The sequence below is a fragment of the Elaeis guineensis genome, chromosome 6, assembly GCF_000442705.2.
Source record: "Elaeis guineensis isolate ETL-2024a chromosome 6, EG11, whole genome shotgun sequence".
Lineage (NCBI taxonomy): Eukaryota > Viridiplantae > Streptophyta > Magnoliopsida > Arecales > Arecaceae > Elaeis > Elaeis guineensis.
The window spans coordinates 30,646,822-30,669,591 of NC_025998.2; the positions used below are offsets into that span (position 1 = coordinate 30,646,822).

Here is a 22,770-nt window from a genome sequence, read left to right on the forward strand (position 1 = left end):
TCATGTGGTAGTTTACTATAAATTGTCCATATATGAATTAGTAAGGAACTATAGGATCGAATCCCTTCGCAATTCCTTATGCTTGGATATACTGAGCTTCTCAAGCTCATTCGAGTCCTTGATCATTATCAAATCATGATCATGAACTGATTGCCCTTTGGTCAATCTCGGATGGTTTGGTGACTTAGGAATATTCTGGTTAGTTTAACTTCTCGAAACTTAAAACTATTTTAGATTTCTAAGCTAGTCTTTATAACTTGATCGGTTATCAATTGGTTCTAAGTTTGTGAGGATTGAAAGTTGATTTTTAATTCTTTCAGAGAGTAAAGATTCTAGTTAAATATTTGTATTTGATTTTATATTTATTTTAAAAAATTTTAAAATAAATATACTCCCACTAATTTTTTAGATCCCAATACTCCTCGGGTTGGGAAGCGAAAATTTTTTTATGAGTTATACTTCCTAATGAGTACTGCGGTCCCATCAATTAGCACACCACCACACCTGACAGTTATTGATAATGTGTCAACCAATAGATGACAACTCTTGTCCAATGCTTCTCAAGCAAATTATAATAGACCTGATCTTTAGGTCCTCAAACCTCATCTGACAGTTATTAGTTTCATTCTTTAATTAAGTCAGACCCACCATTGAGCGCGAGTGAAGCCGTCATTGAAACCCTCACCTGACAGTTATTAGGCATAACCCTATCCCCACCCCACAGTATGTCATGCCAATATAGTGGTTGCTTCTCTCCTAATACAACTGAACTACTGTATTCAGTCTAGAACAGTTAACATCGGAGAGGACTCTACAACGATGGAAGACCCTTCGACTTAATATTATTGAAGAGATTTTAATTTAAGTTTCTTTAATCCTAATTAGTCATAACTGTTATGACTAATCCTAAAAGCATGGGCTAGCTTGAATCACCAAGCAACCACATCAAAGACTAATCAACCAAATTGGCCAGAAAAATGTAAGATCGGTGGCCGGGGGTCCTCCTGTTGTTTTTCTTAGACACCAATAAATTGATCAGATCAGTAAATCAGATTTTAAGTTAATCGATCCAACATGAGACTGTTAATCGATGTGATCAATCTACAATTATTGGATTAATCTTGAGCACTCTTGACCTAATCCTAATCAACTCTTGATTGGATTGGGTCAACTGCTCATCTCGATTGAGTCCTACCATGTACAAATCGATTATCCAAAAATAATTGAATTACTAGACCTAGTTGAACTATCTAAGCCCAATCCCTCATATTTTATGCTTAAAATTAAGATCTTAAATTCTCAATTTCAGATCTTTAATTAAGTGCATTATGAACATGAGGTAGTTTAGATGTTGAAACTACTTTCATATTTAAACTAATAATTTAAGATTTTAAATTAAAAAATCTCATCTCACACATCCTAGGATAATCACTCAGCATAATCTCCATTATGCTAGGACAACCTTATGTCAGGATGATTTCGATTAACCCAACCAATTTAGATTTAATCTAAAATAGGTTTTATCAATCATACATCTTATGTATAAACAAGATCTAATCATGTACATCTCATATAACTTTTAGATCTAACAAACATGCATCTCATGCAATATTCAAATCTATTAACATATATCTTATGCATATTAAAATAGATTATGCATCTCATATATAACTACATCTATACATATCACATATGTATATCATCTCTAATACATCACATGTATTTAAATTAGATCTAATCTAATTTACTAAATCTAATTTTCAAATCTAAAGATTGAATTTTCAAATCTACACATATCACATATGCATATACATCTCATGTATAATCTAGATCTAAAGATCTGACTTTTAGATCTTAATATCATGTATGTAAAACAAATCTATGGCTCGATACCACCTGAAGAAAGTTTGACTTCTGGAATATGTATGCAGAGATCAAAACATACAGATTTTTAACTTTTAAAAATCTTGAATGCAGTGAAAATAGAAACTAACTTAGATTTAAATAATTTTAAATCTTACATGTATAAAATATAGATCTAATCTATACATGTCAGGAACGTTTACATACTGAAATTAAGATGTTGAAAATTAAAAATCAGATTTAGATCTTTATCTTTGTGTAAGTAGATCTTCACCACGATCCGATGGTTCGTGATTATCTGATAAGATTTCTGCAGAGCCGCATACGTATCCGATCTTTACAGATATCCATCAAAGCTGATCTGATCAGGAGGACTCATTCTCACTGGGATGTTGGCTTCCTTGCAGAGATCACTTTTTGGATTGTCGAATCAACTTAATCTTTTGATTTTCTTCTCAAGAGAATCAATCAAATATATAAGAGGATGATGAAATCAGATTACATCTGATTTTTTTTTTTATTTTTTTCTTCTCAAGAGAAAATCAAAGATCTACTGAAGAAGATAAGAGATCAAATCTCTTTCTTCTTCCTTTCTTGTCCAACCCTTGGACTAGATCAGAAAAAGTAGAGGAGAACTGTTTGTGTCCATCTTATGGACCAAAAAAGAGAGAAAAAATTAGATCTAATCTGATTTTTAATCATGTCCAACTGTTGAACATGTTTGTAAGAGAAAAAGAGGAGAATTTTGTATCCATCTCATGGACCAATAATGAGAGAAAAATCAAATCAAATCTGATTTTTATTTATGTCCAACTCTTGGATATCTTGAAGAAGAGAATGAGGGAGATATGTCTAACTCTTAAATATAAAAGAGAGAAGAAGTTACCTTCAACAACCAACCTTTTGTTGTAAGAAAGAAGAGATAAGGAAGGGGTGCCAACAACTTTGAATCCCATGCCATGCTCTTCCTTTTGCATTGATCCTCTCTCTCACGCCAACAACCTTTTGGACGTCCCCTTATCTCCATGCCTAAGCTCTCATATGGGGCGCCAAAGCTTTTATCTTATCAATTTAGAGGCACCCCATATCTTCTCCTTTTAAACTAGGTGGTTAGGGTTTGTTAGAGTCCTTAAAGATGAAGGACTCTTCCATAATGGGCCGCCCCTCTCCCCTTGTGCACCATCATTATTTGCACCATAAATCTCACAGTAAAAGTAGGTTGGGCATCCCATATAGAAGTGGATAAGGGAAGAGAATCCCAGTCCAATGGGCTTTGGTTTCCTATCTTAATTCCAATCCAATTGGAATCCAATTCGAATCTAGTTTGAGTCAAATCCAATTAGAAATTAAGTTCAAATCCTATTTGGACTAGAAAACCCAAATTAAATCAAATCTAATCAGATTAGATCTGATTTAATTCAACCCATATTTGATCAAATCAAATAATTAGCAACAATTACAACTTAGTCCTTCTATAACTTGCTAACTCTTAGCAAGCCCTCAATATAACTTTTATATTTTAGTCTAATTATCAATCAAATTGATAATTGAGACCATTTGCGATTTGACAGAGTTTCAATCCAGTGGGACTCTAGAGTTCCAATCCAATGAAATTCTTTTTGATCAGTCAAGGTCTCTTTTATGTATGACCCTATAGATTCTATTCTATCTGATAGTGAGAAATATTTTGATCTCCATCAAAATATCATTAAAACTTCTTTCAATAGATTGACATAATTCTAACTCATTAATCAAGAATTATTGACCATCAATATAATTCTCATTGATCCCATAATCTACTAGTGACACATAGCAGCATATAGTGACAATCCAGCATAATAGAAGGATGAACCTCTAGATGTAGTTACCGTATGATTCAGTTCTTCTATCATGAGTTCCAACAAGATGGAGGTCATGAAAAATCATCAAATTTCATCGTTTGTCATATGTAAGATTTATTCGACTTGAGTTCATTTGTGAAATTTGATGAAATTTTTTTTTTATCATTCACACTGCCTGGACAAGGTCTTCTAAACTCAATCTCATAAATCACATAAAACTACTCTTTTACTGTTAAGATCGATAGATTCCATCTAGGTACATACTCTATTTCTGTAATGAATCTACTGTAGCCAACATACACCTCAAGGCTCTATATGGCTAGGAGACTGAGTTATGGTGCAGTCAAACTACTGCAACCTTATTGTGAATAGCTGAGACACCGCAGGTTTAAAAACTAGTTACACCATTACGGTATTGAGAAAGTTATCGATGAGTGAGTAGATATCCAAGTGACTTCTTGTGCTGGTCATGCTCAGTACCGTTATTCTCTAACAACCATCTGTACTCTCACTTCAGTACCTCCACACTGTAGACTTGAGACTCGTCCACCCTAAGAGAAGCGATCCGTGCATCAATCTTATCGAATCAATCATCATCTTCATGATGATCTTTCAATCAGGAGTAATTTAAAAATTAACCATCAATGACACATGTCTTAAATTTTCAACTCTTGAAAATATGTGTCATCATCTATTAATTTTTTAGACGATTCATAAATACATATACTACATGAATGAAATTAACTATCCTAATTAATTGGATCAAGTATAAAATTATGTCCTATAAAGAATTAATGTGTTGGTCTGATTAACTTCTAGGACATACATCTAACAAAAATTTTAATGAACATGATCATAAACCTACTCCATATCATGTTTTATCATCATTAAGCCACGTGATCTGGAAGCCCTAGCTAATGAATGTATTAATTCCTGAGTGATGAGAATATTCATGAAAATATTACGGTCAGGAACAAAAGCACCTTGCTCCTCAGAAATCAAATATGGAAGGACATACTTGATTTGATTCACTAAAGTTTTTACCAAAATTTTATATATAGTATTACATAAACTGATTGGCCTATAATTGTTTGGTGTCTGAAGATTAATTTTTTTTGGCAAAAGAACTATAAAAGTTTGGTTCCAAGTAGATGAAAACATACCAGTAGAAAAGCAATGATTGATTGCTGATATTACCTCAATTTTAATCAAAGACCAAAAGTGCTGAAAAAATAATGCAGGAAATCCATCTCGTCCTGGAGCTTTATCTGGTTAAATGTTCTTGAGAGCCTCTTCAATCTCTTTATCCAAAACTCGATGAGTTAGTTCCCTATTCTATTCAAAAGAAATCAAATGGGTTAGCAAAGGATAATCTAATTGCGATATATTTTAAACCTATTGTCAACAATGCTTAAAGTGATCAAGTAACAAACAATTGATATCCTCCTACTTGGTTAAACAATTATCCTAAGGATCAAATATTTTTGTGATTCTATTTTTACATCCACACATAATAATAGAAAGATGAAAATATCGAGTATTCGCATCACCTTCATGTAACCAAGTTTGCCTGGATTTTTGTTGCCAAAGAAGTTCTAGTCTATTCAAATTTGCATTATATTCAGCCAACAAACATAGCATCCATTCATGAAGATAAGGAGTAAGACCTCCCAAATTTACTTCTTGCATTTATAAATCATAAATTTGTGAATATAAAAATTTGTCATTTTTAAACAAATTACCAAATCTGCATTTCCAATTTTTAATAGCCACATGCACATTTTGAAGTAGTTTATTGAGGTGGTTGTATGGAGTAGTGTGTTCCTCATCCTGCCAAGCTTGACGCACCATATCATTCAAAGTATTATATGATAACCAGAATTTTGCGAACCTAAATGGAGGAGGGCCTCGCATAAGATGATTAGACAATGATATAGATATAAGACAATGATCCGAAGCAAATCTAGTAAGATGGGTGACAATAGATTTAGCATATAAAGCCAATCAATTTAGAGAAACAAATGCACGATTTATTCTCTCCCAGACCCTAGCTATACCCAGATGATTATTGCACCATGTATACCTAGGACCAATAAAAGCTATATCAAGAAGCCCAGTTTGACACAAACAAGCTCTAAATTCTCTGATTTCACGATCAATCCGAAAATGCCTATCTCTCCTTCTATCTTTCGGATTTAGGATACAGTTAAAATCTCCTACTAGTAATAAAGAAAATCCCATGGAGACCACAGACTGCACCTGATTTCAGAGATTCCATCGCTCAATATAAGTAGTACTAGCATACACTATCCCTAATATCCAGTTGGGTTCATTAGGAATAGAGATCACACCAAAAGCTATCTGCCTATCCAAATGCATAAAAGAAATTTCTCCTAGAGACTTATGCCAGGCAATGATATATTCCCTAACAAACCAACAGCCAAGATCAAGTAAACACCCCATCTCTGACCTAAAAATCTATTTATTCGATGATATGCATCACTCTTTAATCGGGTTTCAAGAAAACAAACTATATCTAGTCTCTCCATATGCAAGAGCATTTTTGTATGATTTGCAAAAGAGGATTTTGCAGCACCTCTACAATTTCATAGAATAATCCTCATTTCAAAGGATTAGAAAAAGATAACCCATTCATTTCCTCGGATCCCACCTCCGAGGGACCTGTATCAGACAGAATTTTCTTAACTTCTTTTGTTTGAGGTGTATCCTGATGTGAAAGAAGAGTAAGTCGAAGCTACTGAACCACCACTTCATGTGCTTGTATATTTGACTCTACAACCTGCACATTAGATTTTTGTTCAACAACATTAGTATTAAATTTTCCAATTTTGTTAGGAATAGGTTCCTTCCAATTTCCATACTTTAGCAATCTCAAACAATTGCTTCGAAGATGGAATGGAAGGAATCCCTGACTCAGAGTTGGGCGGAGAAGCCAGAACTTCAACTAAAATTTTAGCTTTGGGTGGAGAACTTGTACCGGGTGAAGATGGAGAAAATTTTGGCTTAGGAGGGGATCGTTTTCTTTTACCTTTTTTATCACCATCCCTCATTGGTTGAGCAACAAAAACTATAGACTGCACATCCTCCATAGGTTAATATGTACCCGTTCCTCAGAATATAGATTCATCAAAAGAGCAAATTTGGATTTTGTTAAGTATCAGTGTTTACCATTCTTTGATCCCTAGGGGGGATCTCCAAATAGTTTTTTTGGGCATTAACTAATCTGATTTATCGATTTTATCTCCAACAGTGGGCTTAGTGCTTTGGAGATTTGAGATTGGTACCTATTAGGATTTGACGCCTCGAGATTCAGTCCACATTGAGCCCACAGCGAGGTTCGCGGCGAAAAACAGAGTCCAACGAGACCAAGATCACCTGAATCGGAGCTCGGATGGAGGAGATACGAGCTTTTGAAGTCGGCACGAGAATCGAGGTGGCGGAGGACCGCTGGCGACCGGCGGCGGCGGCGGCGCGGCGCGGCCGCAGGCGGCAGCGCGCGGGATGCGCGACCCAGGCCGCGGCCCTTTGCCCCGGTCCACCATGGATCGGGCGGTCCACGGCGGGGCCTGTGGACCGCGTGGGCGTTTCCCACGCATTTCTCGCGGTCCACGGCACTATTCCGTGGACCGGAGCGCGATCCGACGGCCCAGGTGGCTCCCGGTCTTGATCCGATGGTTCAGAGGGTTTTTTGGCTTTGTTTAGGACTCCTAATCCCTCTCTAATCAAGTTTAAACCCTGTTTAACCCTTTAAAAGGGTCCTGTTACGAAACAGAGAGGAGGGGTTCGGGTTTCTCGCCGTACAGCGCCGTACGAACCCGAGAAGAGAGAGAGAGAGAGGCGGAAGCGTTGCTGTGAGAGAAGGAGCAGGGCTCCTGGACAGCGGTCGCCAGGCTCTTCAGGGGTTCAGGGGGGTCTCCAAGAGAGAGAGAGCTTTGGTGAGGAGAACTTCAGATGAGAGAGAATTGGGTGTACAAGGGTTGAGGGTGAGGTCTCCTTTTGTAAAATTTTTTTTTCATAGTGAAGTTTGCATGCCCTGTGGAGGCGAGCCCTTTTGTGGCTGATCCACGTATTTTGATTGTTTTTCTTTTGTTTTGTTTCTTCTTTTTTCCTGCTGCATCGCGTGGTACTGAAAAGGTCTTGGGAGGTGGTGTCCTGGCCAGACATCCACCCAACAAGTGGTATCAGAGCAAGGCGGTACAAAGACGCAGATTGCAGTGTGGTGAGCAAGACTGAAGATGGAGAAAACAGGAACAATCAAGATGGAGATCAACAAGTTCGATGGTAAGAGCAATTTCTCCTTGTGGCAGGCAAGGGTGAAGGACGTGCCATCCAACAGGGGTTGATCGATGCTCTCTTGTGCGATGAGAAGCCGACCACCATGGAGGTGCGGGATTGGAAATGGCTACAGATGCAGGTGGTGAGTACCATCCGCATATACCTGGCGGATGAGGTGGTGATCCATGTGCTGAGCGAGACTTCCCCGACGGTGCTGTGGTCGAAGCTCGAGGAGTTGTACATGAGAAGTCTCTCACCAACACTCTTTTCCTCTGGAGGTAGTTTTACCAACTGTGGATGACTGAGGGACAGAGCATGCAGGAGCATTTGAGCCACTTCCAGAAGATCCTACCGACCTTCTCAGCGTTGGCGAGAACGTTGAGGAGAAGACCAGGGCGCTGGTTTTGCTGGCGTCGCTTCTCTCTTCGTACGAGTCCTTGGTGACTGCTCTTCTAGTGGGGAAGAGCACTATCAAGATGGACGAGGTCACCGCGGCGATACTCCAGAACGAGGTTCTCAGGAGGGAGAACCCAGTTTCGAGCTCAGGTGGCGATAGCTCAGCTTTGGTGGCTTCTGGAGGTGCAGAGGCGGTAGACAGAGCGACAGGAGATCGCAATGAGGGCGGTCTAAGTCCAGGAGGGACTTGAGCAAAACCAGGTGTTACCGGTGTGAAGAGTTGGGGCATCTAGCCAGAGATTGCCCTCAACCGAAAAATCGGACGGTGGCTGCTGTAGCGACGGCCGGCAGCGATTCAGATGGAGATGTCCTGGAGATATCTGACGAGGTATCTACTTCTTCCCAGCAGTGGATATTAGATTCTTCATGCCCCTATCATGTGTGTTGCAGAGAGGAGCATTTTGACTCCCTGGAGAACAGTGAGAGCACTGTATATCTGCCGGATGGATCGAGCTGTGCGATCAGAGGCATTGGGACGGTCAGCTGGAGGACACATGACGGTGCAGTGAAGAGATTGGGGGAGGTCCGATACATACCCGATTTCAGACGGAATCTTATCTCACTTAGCAGACTGGATTCGAGAGGCTACAGGACGGTAGCTGGTGGAGGAATCCTGAGGGTGCTACGCGGCGATAGGATTGTGCTGGAGGGGAAGAAGGGGAGCAGAGGACATTATTACCTGGCAGGGAGCCCAGTGCGAGGTGGAGCTTCGGGAGCCAGGTGGAGCCCAGAGCGAGGTGGAGCTCCAGGAGGCGGATCGGGCACGAGACAGGAGACTCGGGAGGACGAGAGGCGATGTCGCAAGGTAAGATTCCTATTGCCTCAGGATGATGCCCGAGCAGGTCTCAGGTCAGGAGGAGCACAGCATACGACGGAGATGGGATCGAGCAGCCTGGCTCGACTCCCATGTTTGCCCATCCATGATCAGCAGGCGATTGCCCCAGGGCATGGGGGCGAGGAGATCCAGAAGCTCTCAGAGTTTGGAGGAGACCAAAAATCGACTCGAGGTAGAGATTGTTAGGATTTGATGCCTCAAGATTCAGCCCACATTGAGCCCACAGTGAGGTTTGCGGCGAAAAACGGAGTCCAACGAGACCAAGATCACCTGAATCGGAGCTCGGATGGAGGAGATACGAGCTTTTGAAGTCGGCACGAGAATCGAGGCGGTGGAGGACCGGCGGCGGGCGGCAGCGGTGCGGCCGCAGGCGGCGGCGCGCGGGACGCGCGACCCAGGCCCGCGCGGGACGCGCGACCCAGGCCTGCGACCCTTTGCCCCGGTCCACCGTGGACCGGGCGGTCCACGGCGGGGCCTGTGGACCGCGTGGGCGTTTCCCACGAGTTTCTCACGGTCCACGGCACTATTTCATGGATCGGAGCATGATCCGACGGCCCAGGTGGCTCCCGATCTTGATCCGACGGTTCAGGGGGTTTTTTGGCTTTGTTTAGGACTCCTAATCCCTCTCTAATCAAGTTTAAACCCTGTTTAACCCTTTAAAAGGGTCTTGTTACGAAACAGAGAGGAGGGGTTCGGGTTTCTCGCCGTACAGCGCCGTACGAACCCGAGAAGAGAGAGAGAGGCGGAAGCATTACTGTGAGAGAAGGAGCAGGGCTCCTGGACAGCGGTCGCCAGGCTCTTCAGGGGTTCAGGGGGGTCTCCAAGAGAGAGAGAGCTTTTGTGAGAAGAACTTCAGATGAGAGAGAATTGGGTGTACAAGGGTTGAGAGTGAGGTCTCCTCTTGTAAAATTTCTTTTTCATAGTGAAGTTTGCATGCCCCGTAGAGGCGAGCCCTTTTGTGGCTGATCCACGTATTTTGATTGTTTTTCTTTTGTTTTGTTTCTTTTTTCTTTCTGCTGCATCGCGTGGTACTGAAAAGATCTTGGGAGGTGGTGTCCTGGCCAGACATCCACCCAACAGTATCATTGGCACTCTGGTTGCATGAATCCAGGGTCCAAAGACCAAATGGTCTATAGCTCCAACTGAGTTCGCATATCCACAGATTCCAAAGTGGTACCTATCTTCCCACATGCATAGCAAATATCAGGGAGGTCTTTGTAAGTAAATTACTGCCATAATAACACATCCTTAACTCTAACGTTGGTTCCTAGACAAATTGGTTTAGTTAGATCCACGAGGACACAAATCCTAGCATATCCTATCCTAGAAGAAGTTAACATCCATTGATCCATAAATAGAGGTTGACCCATCTGAGCCACTATTTTGCAAATTTTTTCAGACTCCCACAATTCTAATAGCAGCTCAGATAGGCGAACCCAAATTTTAGCTTTAGAAATCTTATCTCGATCCGAACAAAATTTTGGGCGCCAAGATTCTAATGCTAAAATTTGTCCGGCCAAGATCCATGGTCTTTGAGCAAGAATTCTTTTCTGCTCTTCAGTTGAAGAACACATAAATAGTAGAAAACCCTCAACAAGCATAGAAACATGAAAATCCCTAGTGATTTGCCATCTGACCCTCATCTCTCTTTCAACAAAGTCTACATGAAAGCCACGATTGAGAAACTTACCTGCCAAGGCAAATTTCCAACGATATATAGGACCTTGAATATCCTTCTCTATGAAGCCAACTACCTTTTGGAACATACTTTCAAGCACAACTACCTCTGAGTCAGTTACCTTCGAAATTTCCCAGCGAAAATGTCGTTGCCCTCTGAAGTACTTGATTTCGGGGCCGCATCACCACTCTCGGCTGACCTCTCGATGGAGAAGAGGAAGGTTGCGAAGGCGAGGCACTCTCACCCTCTAACCGCGAATCTCTGCCCTACTAATGTTCTGAAGGATATATATGTGAGATAATTCATAAATCTCATGTCTGCATGGATGAATATAAGCTGTTCTATATTCTGTTGCTTCTCAGGTGCCTACAAATGATGAGACCCAGCCGAAGGATCACCTACATATTGCTTGTATCTACCAGATGGAAATCGATAGTCGTACATCTTTTTGAAAGGGATAAAATTTCTATAGTTGGATCGATCATAAAAAAAATCATGATCGGACATGTTTCAGAAATATCCATCAAAAATAAATGGCCGTGCGGTGCTTACGCATGCGTGTTAAAAATACTAAGAAAAGAGAATGGATAAACCCTAAAGTATTTGAATAATTTAGATAAACATCGTCTTTTTTTTTATAGATATCCCGATATATGCACATGGTAGATGATAATAGTCCGACCATAATTTCTTCCATGGTCGATCCGACTATAGAAATTTTTTCTTTCTGAAAGAACTAAAATCCAAAATTTCAAGACATTTCGATCAGTGTTTGAAAGAAAAAAATATTTATGGTCTATTTGGATGGTTGGACCCAAAATTCTATAGGATTCGTGATCCAACCATAAAAAATATTGGATTATAAGTAGGTCAGACCCTATATTTATAAGTATCTAGAATCATTTTTGAGTAGACTGGTTCGGATCCTATAAGGAGAAAAAAATGACCTCAGCAAGTTATTTTTTTCTTTCTATGGGATTCACGCTAACTCACTCAAAAGGTGGTTCTAGATACTTGTAAATAAATAACTTGACTTGCTCATAGTCTATTATTTTTTATGCTTAGACCACGAATCCCATAACATTTTGGGCCCAATTATCCAAACAGGCCCTTAGTCTAATATATTTTCTTAATCCTTCAATTATACTCTGGTTGCCCTTTTCAGATGCTAAATCCCTTTGGTCCGATTCTCAAACATGTTTAGTATATCTCGACGAGGATAACAGATTTAAAATAGATGGACTTGTCATAGTTGGAAAACCAAGAGTAAGCTCACTAAGCGAAAGCCAGAAGCCATTTTGTTAGATTCTGTTAAAAGCCACCTTCTGGCTTATGCTTCTTCCATATACCAAACAATTATTCTTTCCATAAAACACCTTTTCGACTTTGAATGTTAGATATGGCAAAAGTAGAGGAAGAGATGATGGTTGGAAAGCAGAAGAGAAGTAGAAGAGAAGACTAGAGGATAAGGGAAGCATTCGAATGAATTAATATTTGGGCCTTGTAGTCCACTCACTAACCATCCCTTATAACAGCTGCTAATTAAAAGATGCTGATAAGTTACATCATTAAAATATAAATATTAGTAATGGCAATTATCAAATCTCATGGACTAATTATTAGGCTAAATTGGCAGTTAGCATAAAAAGGCATTAAAAGCAAAATCTTTCAGGGGCAAACCACCATTAGTAAGCATCTTTATCAGCAGTAATTTTTCCAAAAAAAAAAAAAAAAAGGGAAGAAACACCTCAATATCTCAGTTTGGTTATATTGAAAGTAGATGATGGACTAGGGTCTAAATTTGGAAATAACAACTTGATGTTCAACCTCAAAATAAAGAAACAAGTAACAATAATTAATGGTAATGATGAAAGGAGTTACCAATGTTGGGGACATGCTGCATCAAAATTTATTTTTCCTTAGAATATTAATGATTGTACCACCAATTAGTTTTAAAGGAATGATGTGAAAATTACGATCAAGCACCTGGACAAACACCAAGGCATCATGGAATTTTTTGCTATGTACAATCTTGCACTTGCAAGACAAAAGGTTAACAAAAGAAAGCAAAAGAAAAGAAAGGAAAAGAAAGAAAAAGAAAGAGAGAACCCTAGAAATCAATGATGGGTTCTCCAAGTGTTAAATTTCTCTCTACAGTCCATGGCAAGTTAAAGAGCTTGGCTACGATGAACTTGAAAATCTTGTTCACATTTATGTTGTGGGTGGCACTTGAAAAAAAGAGAGTTGCATTCATCACTCTTGCACATGCTCTGGCCTGCCCAAAGAACAACAACAAAGCCAGCTTAGTTTCTATCAGAAACCATAGTTATAAAAATAATAAAATTGCAGATAAATATTTCTCTTTAAAAAGATATAAATTAACAAGTAAGCCTGAACTCAGTCAAGTCAGGCCTGCTCCGTGGTCCCACTCTGCCATTGGCTTCCATCTAAAACCAAAATTTCCATCATGGAAGGTTCTATTAGATCAATTCCCAATACTTTTGTCCAAATTGTCTTTCTTTATTAACTCTATGTGAATTGAAGACAGCTCCAAATCAAGTGAAGAATTCATGGTAAAGAGGAACAACTATTGAAGAACTATGCAAAGAATGACCAGATATTTCTCAACTGCTGTTCAAGATAAGAAAGGTACTTGGCTGTCATTCATTAATCCATTTGAAAATAATCAGAGATCATTTCATTGACGCAGATTAGCTATCAACCTATCACCTGCTGACATGGGGACAAAGTTAAAAGAACATGTGTTGTAATGCATCAAATTTGTTCTCTTTCGGCCTGAACGGGTGGAAAAACACAAACCAAACAGATGGACACTCAATTATTTCAAGGAATGGACCCCATTCTGATATTTGTGTGTTCCACGTCTGAAGAGGTTCAGAACAAAAGCTCCATCAAGCTGAGGACCACTATGTGTTTTGGTGGTCCAAGAAGGTCCATGCATTTCTCTTTCTCATATTTGAACCAGTTTGTGATTATTTTTATTTCAGGTATATAATTTCTAAGACAGGTTGCTATAGTGAAGAAATCATGGCTTCACATCATAAGTACTTAGCAGGGGTCTACCTAATGTCAACAGTATTAAATGCAAATACTCACATCACAATGAATGAAAGGCTCAATTGCTTTTGATACGGAGACAAGGCTTACAGAAAATGTGCACTATTTTGATGGAGACAATTGATACAATTTCCATCAAAGAAGACAATCAATGCAACCAAAATAGGTTCCGATTCGACATCCACCACAGAAGTCATGGCTCCCAAAGATAAGGAAAAAATATCAATATAATCACCATTTGTTCCAAGATGGAACTTGAATCATATAATATTGCTTTGCATGTAGTTTTTCAAGGAAAATCCAATTTGACAGCCAATTTAAATTCAGTAATGTTGGGTTGAGTAGAACTAGAGGTTTGAAGAAATCAGATGACATGAATCTGACATATATATTAGGTGCATTACTCATGGGACATGTTGCTTCTGCTAGTTTCATACATCAATTGTCTCTTCTGTTTTGTTCTCCCTTTTAATGCAGAAAACTATAGCTAACTGTGGCATGATTTTTTCAATTATCTGCCGCTTCTATTGATTTGTGCCATCATTTCCCATGGAGTGGGTTAGGTCCATAGTTCAATTGCATGGCATGTGTCTAATATTATTACTAGGCAGTTGTTGTATAATCATTCTCAGATGAAAAGGACATATTTGCTCATCAGGCCCGCCATATACATAGGTGTTGCAACTTTCACTTCAGGTTTAAATCATATAGTTCAACCGTCCTAATGGCACCTAAAAATGTTCCTTTTTCTCCACCAAAAAAAAAAAAAAAAAACTCAGTAGGAAGGAAGCTTAGCCTCAAGACACTCAAAACATATGGGGGCTTTTGCATCCAACATATGTATCAACCAACATAAGGAAAATGAAATTTTAGATTACCTGATTCACAATTGTCCATTGCATATCAAGAGGAAGCTGAACAAAGTCATCAAATTTTGTTCCTATTAAGATAGGGATCGCCGTCTGAATCCAGGAGAAAAGGGGAAAATAGTTCATGTAATCAGCTTAAACAACTTACCAGAGTATAATAACATCATAATTTCTTTAAGCAAACATAAGCTCTAGGGCAGTGATGATATAGATTTGAATACCTTATTCCATTTTCTTGCCCGTTGATACCAGCCGATAGTACTGAACCAAATAAAGGACAAAAATCATAAGGTTGCAGATCCAAAGCTTATCCACATCATACCTATGAAATATATTACTTGGTTCAGATGAAATACATATTTCTTATTGCTATACTTGGTACCACAAAACATGGAATTGATTAGCATATTGACAAATCTAAAGCCCTCCTTAAACTTCTACTCAAAGACCATTTCCCATTCTCATAATTTTCAACCCGACCACAAAATAAATATGTTACTCTAAACCAGAAATCCAAACTTAAGAATTAGATGATAAATAGATAAATAAATACATAGAATTAGAGACGATACTTACTTATTTAGAGTGCAACGGCTGGTTAGATCGAACATAATAAGAATTGCTGCAGCATCTTTACAAGCAATGGGAAGATGATCAAGAAATTGACGATCGCCTAAAAATACCAGTGAAAAAAATAAAATAAAATGGAAGAGAAAGTTGAACTAAAGAACTAAGTAAATAAGAAACAACAAAATTAGTGTTGAGAGAAAACAAGAAGACCAAAAATAAAAATAAAGAACAAACCTCCAACATCCCAAATACTAAATGCAATTCTCGCTCCCCTAACAACTAAAATCTTATCCATCAAATTCAGTCCTGTCATCTGCAACCCCCTCTGTTCCTCCACATCACCCACATACTTAACCTGCCAATAAGAACAACCATCAAAATTAACAGAACGCAATAAAATTAGCATTAAGTGTAATCCAAAATTTAATTAAAAAATTATATAATTAATTAAAATCCATCAGAAACTTTTGTACCATGAAGCTTGTTTTTCCGATATGGCAGTCGCCGAGGAGAATGACCTTCAGCGGCACCAAATCGGAATCCACCTCGACGTCGCTGCACGCGGCGGCAGGGGCGGCGGCCGCCACGGCAGCGTCCTCGATCACCACGAGCTGCGGCGGGGAGCACCCGTTGAGCCGCCGGTACCGGGCGCGGCCACAAGAACATGAGAGGAGGCGGTCCCAGAGGAGGTGGAAGAAGCGGCGGACGACGGCGAGCTGGACGAAGCAGGCCAACTTGTGGTCGAGACGAAGCAAGTTCCGGCTGAAGTGAGTCATGGTGAGGTGGTGATGGTGGTGGCGGTGGTGGTGGGTTGAAGGCCAGGGTTGGCCATCAACAAGAGAGGGTAGAGGGGAGGGTGGAGGAGTTATCTTTTGTTATTGTTGGTGGTTTTTCGTTTTCTGTACCCTCTCCTCACTTCTTTAATCTGGCCTTCTATCTGTCATCTGTTGTTGTGGTAACGATCGGATGGTATGAGAGAGACTGCGTGCGGTGGGGGACGGTTGACCGATTATAGGAGAGGAGAGATATCCTTAGGCAGTCCAAACGCCGGCTTCTTGGGCAAGAGGGAGGCCGATGTTTAAAGGTGTAACAGTTTTTATTTAAAAAAAAAAATAAATTAAAAAAAATGAAATCAACCTTCCCCCATAAATTTTAGTTGAGAGTCATTCTTTGTCTATCGCGTTCCGCTTCACCAAACAGGCCGCATAGCATAATTAATAAAGGGTTAATGCAGCTCAAATTTTTTTTTTAACTAAAATATTTTTTTTATTAAATACTATGACATCCTAAATAATATTTATAAACTTTTTTTATAGGATGCAACGAGATACCATATCATTATTATAATATCTTATTATTTTTTTATGACATCTCAATAATTATATATAGGATACAATAGGATGTTATATCATTATTATGACATCTTATTATTTTTTATAATATCTTGATAATTATATATAAGATGTAATATGATATCATATCATTATTATGACATCTTATTATTACTATGACTAAGCATGAGTAAAATAAAATAAAAGAAGAGAATAATATTTTGATCAGAAAAAGTTTGAGAAAAAAATGGAGCTACATTAAATGCTTGCCCATATATTAATTACGCTACGTGGTCCAATCTTATAAAGCGACGTATTTTTTCTCTTTCAAGAATGGTGGACAAAGAATTTTTCTTTTAGTTGATGATAGAGGGGATGATGTTTCGAAAACATTGTAATCGACAGTTTGATTAGCCCGATTCCTTTAAAGTCTGACTTGGACTTAGTGGAATGGGATTTTCATTTAAACAAGAGGACTTGCTTTCACATCTAATATAGAACCAAAGAAGAAAGTATTTCTAGGATATATTTGGCTTGCAACTGAAATTAAAATTATTGTGCTAAATTTCTAATTTGATCGTCGGAGGGTCCACATAGGAGTCAACTTCGATCGAGACTTATTTTACAGAAACGCCGCTCTGATGGTCTTTGACCCACTCCAACCATCTCCGGCTGCGATCAGGAATCTACTGCAACAAAAATCAAAATTAAAATAGATTAGAATGAGAATAGAATGGCCAATTCATCGAATGTATTTGGTTCATATCTAAAGAATTTAGATATTAAAAAAGAGTATAGATCAGATTTTGAAGGATTGAGACATTCTTATTCTCCTGGATTAGAATAAAAATAGAACTCTTTTCGATCAAACAGCTAAAATGTGAGTCACATCAAAGCATACATATCAAGCATTCTTATTCCCAATTCTATTTTAGAGTCCAACTCTTTCCAACCAAACATACATATAAAAGCATCTAAAATAACAAAAATTTAGAAGATAAGATTAATTTTATTTTTTTATTTAAATCTTTTTTAAGTCGGAAACTCCGACAAAAGGAACTTGGTCCTTTTTGTCATTTTAGGTTATAACCTTATTGGGTTTCAGGTGGAGTGCTCCCTGGGGTCATGTTGCTTGTTGGATGTGCTACCCAGGAGTACAATGCAGCCTACTTTGGAAACAAATGGAAGTCTTTGAGTGGCGGGAATTTAAAGGGGTAAGTTCCCTATTAATGGACATGCAAGCAAAATATGGAAGATCTGATAAAACTCAAAATATAGAGAACCAAAGAAACTAACCGGACAACCATAGTGGGGAAAGTACTGTTAATAGTTGCTACCAACTTTTCTTAAAATGTGTTAGCTGCTAAGCGACAATTAGATGGCAATTTTCAGAAAGGTGCTATCAAATGTTTAGGAAGAGACCTGATGAATTGTCATTAATTCGTCGCTTAGTGCACGTCGATGAAAATATCCAAGAAGATGAAACCTTCCTAACTTGAAAAGAGTATAACATATTCATCATTTCGAAGTTTAACCAACAGTTATGATTGTTAGAGAGGAATAACCACATAGTTTAATTGTGAATTCGACAAGGATTCTTCTAGAATTAGTTTGCTTCATCAGGAACATATAGTCACTAATAGAAAGTTAATGGGTTTTTCCGAAATTGTGATATTCAGATTATATGAAATATTTTGCACTACAAATAGGCTATGGTGGTTCTTCTTTGGAAAAAAAAAAAGGAAAAAGACTATGGTGGTTATTTAGCTTTTCAATCACATATACGCTCTTTATCAAAACATATCTACAATACTTTTTTTTTTTTTAAATCCTAGGATTTTAGGTGCATCTCCTAATGATTCGTGTGTGTGTGTGTAGTAATTTGTTTTTCAAAGAACGACTCCCATTCGCTATAAAGCTTGTGCACTAGCTATTGGGTGACAATTTATACTTCAATTCACTAACCTAAACAAACTCACAAATCAGAACTTTGATTTTAATTAGCTAGGGGGTTAGGGTATTTGACTTCTGAGTCATGCCACAGTTAAGCACTAAAACACCTATCATTGAATAAGTCAGGAAAGGTTGCAATTTGCATCACATATGAGGTAATTACTATACAAATTCCTTGCAAACTTTTTTTTTTTTAATAATCTTATAATAATGCAACCTTGTTTAACATATCTACCAATCATTATATCTATCACAAGCTTCCAGTGTTCCTGTGTGACTAGATAGGTAAGTTGGAAGGTCCATCTATATAGCTATGCAATCATTTTTTTATAAGGTATAGAACAAATAGCAAGCAACGTTAGGCTAGTCAGGAGTGGATTACTAGGTCTAACTTTCTGGTAGGTTAGATCAAGCATGAATGAAGTCTTTCTGATTTCGATATATACCTATCTTCGCAATCCGACCCATTGCTAGTTTGGCCTGTTGAACATTCAAAACATATATAACTTTTTTTGACGTAAATCTAAACCAAGAAAGCCAAAGATAGTTGTAAAACTATGGGTGTTTTTATATTGCATGATCTTTATATGGGTGCTAAACAAAGATCAGTGGTCCTATGATTATATGGATTGTGAGGCACACAAAGTAGCACCCAGACTTTAGGTTTTGGAGCTGGGTGGCTTGGGAATCGAAGGACAAGTGGAAGAGAAGGGCTCCCTTTTCCTTTGTTTTCAAAAAAAGGCTGAGAGATTCGGTTCACCCATACACAAAAGTACACGCCCCTCTTGAGGTGGGTACCATCAAAACTCGAGTCAGAACCCGGGCAATAAAAAGTTGTTTTGTGGCATCGGCACCACCAACCTCGAATCGAGAGCCAGCCATGGCGATTTTTTCAAGACAAATTAGTCAGATGCTTGGACTAACCGCCCTATTGATTTAAATTGTACAGCTTAAAATAGGCTAGGTGTTACATTTCAGCAAATTTTTAAAATTTGAATAAGACACTTCTTTTTATCCCCCCCCCCCTCTAAATAAAAATATGACACTTCTTAGCCCTTTGTTTACATTACTAACAAAAAATATTATTATGGAAGATCATTTATTAATTAATAATCCTTTTATTTATAGGCCTATTTGGACATACCAACTGACCTTGGATGAAGATTAATACTCATCCAATGGAACGCTATTCATTCATGAGTGCCACGGAATATATTCCTCAATCAAACCTCAGCAACCAACCAAGGTGACGGCCTAGGTATCAATGAAGCCACTGGGCTCTGCACTCGACTGAACTTTTGACCTTGACATTAGTTGAATTGTCGATCAGAACCATCATACCAACCCAATTAGATTGGCTGAACGTAACTCCAATTCAAAGCACATTAAAAGTAATTAAAACTCACTAAAGACATGATTATGATCCCATCAATTTTGGAGCATATTACAACTCATCCCGCATGATTGAGCCATTATCGCATGATTTGCACCATTAATCATGGTGCACGGATTGCTATCGAGTAGTTAACGGACATTTCTTTCTAACTTAATAAGGGATGTTAACCATCGCTCTCTATGTAAACAATGCTCAAGAAAATCTATATGTACACTTTCTTATCTCTTTCACTATTCCTTAAAATTTTTTTATCTTGGGCATCAAAGGATACCCATGGAACAAACTCCGACAAGTGAATTTCTTTTTTTGATGAGCCCCAAATTCTATTCGAACTTAGTCACAGCCGGCTTTTCTCTTCACCTCGAATCATGTCGACCTCACCATCTCGATTCCTATCCGATCTCACTATATTCAACTCAAATTTGTTGAATTTGTTCATTCCATTGTTGCTACTGCATGGTAAAATTTTAAATGATTGTGTTACGAGGAAAATTGTTTGGACCGTAAGTTTGCATTCCTATTTGACTCCATGCAAAATAACAAAGGAATATCGGTTAGCTTGCCAGAACATAAGGACTTCAATCCTTCAAGATCTTGATTTTGACTAGAGGAGTATAATATCTAAGTTAAGATTGAATTGGAATCTTTGTCTACGTTCTTTTCTAAAGAAATATGGCAATATAATCATTGATATAGAATATTGTTGCTCTAGAAGGATTTGGGTATCTAACGGGATAAGGAAAAGAAAGACCAACCTAAGTTCCAATAGCATGATCGATCCACCAAGATGGGGTGCATTTTTCATCAAAAAAAAAAAAAGGAAAAAAAGATGTTGTCTGCATCCAGATTTTTTAACATTGTGGAATTTCAGCTAGCTCTGAAATATTAGAAACTTTCACATCTATGCTCACACGAAATGACCAAGTTTTCTTGGCCGCTTTTCTTGAAGGCAAGGTAGCTACCCACGTCTCATATTCTTCTTCCATACGGTACACAGTGTTACTCAAGAACAGTATTAGAAATAGATTTTATATTAAAAAGGTTGCAGTTTTGAACTGCATCAAAAATAAATAAATATCTGTCGTAGATTTGTATTTAAAGCTAATTCTACTTTTACTTTGCATAATAATATAATTTGATGTTAATAAATCATCCCCTAGGAACCTCATCCATTCTCCGAGGGTGTAATTATTACTTGGCATATTTTTAATAGGATTATTATTTATCTCTCTTATAGAAAACAATCGCCGTGGAGTGGAGAATACTTCACCACACCGCCTTTGAGTCCATTGGTCCATTTGAGTCCGATCCACAGCTTTTCAGAAAAGCTTCCAAAAGATGGCACCTTGGGAATTGAAGAGTGCTCGTGATGCTTTGCTTTCTGGAAAGGTCTTTGTCACAAGTTAAATTAACTCTCTTTCTTCTTATGTTTGGTGGACTAACATCAATCTTAAAGTAAGGCCCCACGCTAAGACAAAGGCATCACAAACTCAGAATAGATAGATACCTTATCAACTGGTCCACGTTGTTGTCAATCTATGGTTCTCCAGCCAGCCCACAGATCAGTACTTCAAGGTCCTTGTAATGAACAATACCGCTTGAAGAAAAAGGAATCAGATTGATCAAAGTCCAAGATCATAATAACACCACCTAATGTGGCACTTGTACTCATATCAAAAAACTAAATAAATAAATAAAAGGGCCAATAAGATGCTAATGATGACCGACAAGAGATATATATGAGTGTCAAATTCGAATGTCCCATTCTGAGTTATAACTTTGAGATGGGAAAATATGCTCCCTTTTCCTCTACAAAAGTATTACATGTTACAATTAGATTTTAAACGTAAGTGACGGCTAGTTGTGGCGTCCAGTGCTAAGGGAGCTTTTAATGTGTTTGGTACAAGAGGTCTCAAGAACTTGGAGTTTTGTAAACCATGGCTTAACTTTGTATTTGTTTTTTAAGGATCGTTAAATATAGTAAGGTGTTTGTTGATATCTTGAAGGTCATGCAGGAGAGGATGGCGTTTTGATATGTGGGAGGGTTCTTGCTACTTGGAAATAGAAGTCCACTCTGTAAAAAGCAAAAAACAGAACCAGAAGCTAGGTTTTCTAGCTTCTCGTAAAAGCATTCTTTTAAGGTTTTTTAAGGAATATTTTTTCAGATAATATAATTATTTCAAAGTGTTTTTTGTTTTAAAATTCACAGAAACACATTTTTTTTGGTAATACAGTACAGGCCCTTCGTCAACTTTATTGGTGTATGAATGGCCAATGCTTCATTCATGATTTGAAGACTTCCAAGATGTCTACAAGTTTAGGTTAATTAAACTAATTCTTGCAAAATCAAACTTGATAAAAGTTATTTAATGCACAGCGAAATAGAGATTACCATTTCACAAGCTTGATAGCAACCAAAAATTGCATAAGAAGTGACATATATGGTGCCACATCTTTCATAATCTATTGTCCTTTGCATGCCACCTGACTTTAAATGAGATCAAGTGATAGCCATAACTTGACCTGCCCAAGTGTAGAATGAAGATATTGTGTGTCTGTTTCTTTTCTCAGCTAATCTTTTCTTGTCTTCTTCTCAAAAAAAAA

General features: G+C 38.2%; 2 protein-coding genes across 9 annotated transcripts in view; both read right to left on the reverse strand.

Moving 5' to 3' along the window:
• Positions 1–11,394, reverse strand: part of LOC105046910 (uncharacterized) — a 31,931-nt gene extending 20,537 nt beyond the window's left edge. For 2 of the 8 annotated variants that reach the window (XM_073259435.1, XM_073259441.1), the window contains exons 1-2: positions 10,982–11,389; positions 4,902–5,039 (exon numbers count right to left, since the gene is read on the reverse strand). The gene's annotated coding sequence lies outside the window, so the exon portion shown is untranslated. Of the gene's footprint in view, positions 1–4,901; positions 5,040–10,981 lie in introns of all 8 variants that reach the window. The other 6 variants (XR_012142109.1, XR_012142108.1, XM_073259438.1 and 3 more) reach the window with 6 other exon arrangements.
• A 1,521-nt stretch (positions 11,395–12,915) lies between these two features.
• Positions 12,916–16,530, reverse strand: LOC105046911 (septum-promoting GTP-binding protein 1). Its single transcript, XM_010925664.4, is given in 8 exon segments — positions 12,916–13,205; positions 13,207–13,244; positions 14,926–14,937; positions 14,940–15,009; positions 15,138–15,177; positions 15,493–15,589; positions 15,721–15,841; positions 15,960–16,530. Coding segments are annotated over 8 exon segments (807 nt in total). The 5' UTR covers positions 16,263–16,530; the 3' UTR covers positions 12,916–13,079.
• Between the last annotated feature and the right edge of the window lie 6,240 nt (positions 16,531–22,770).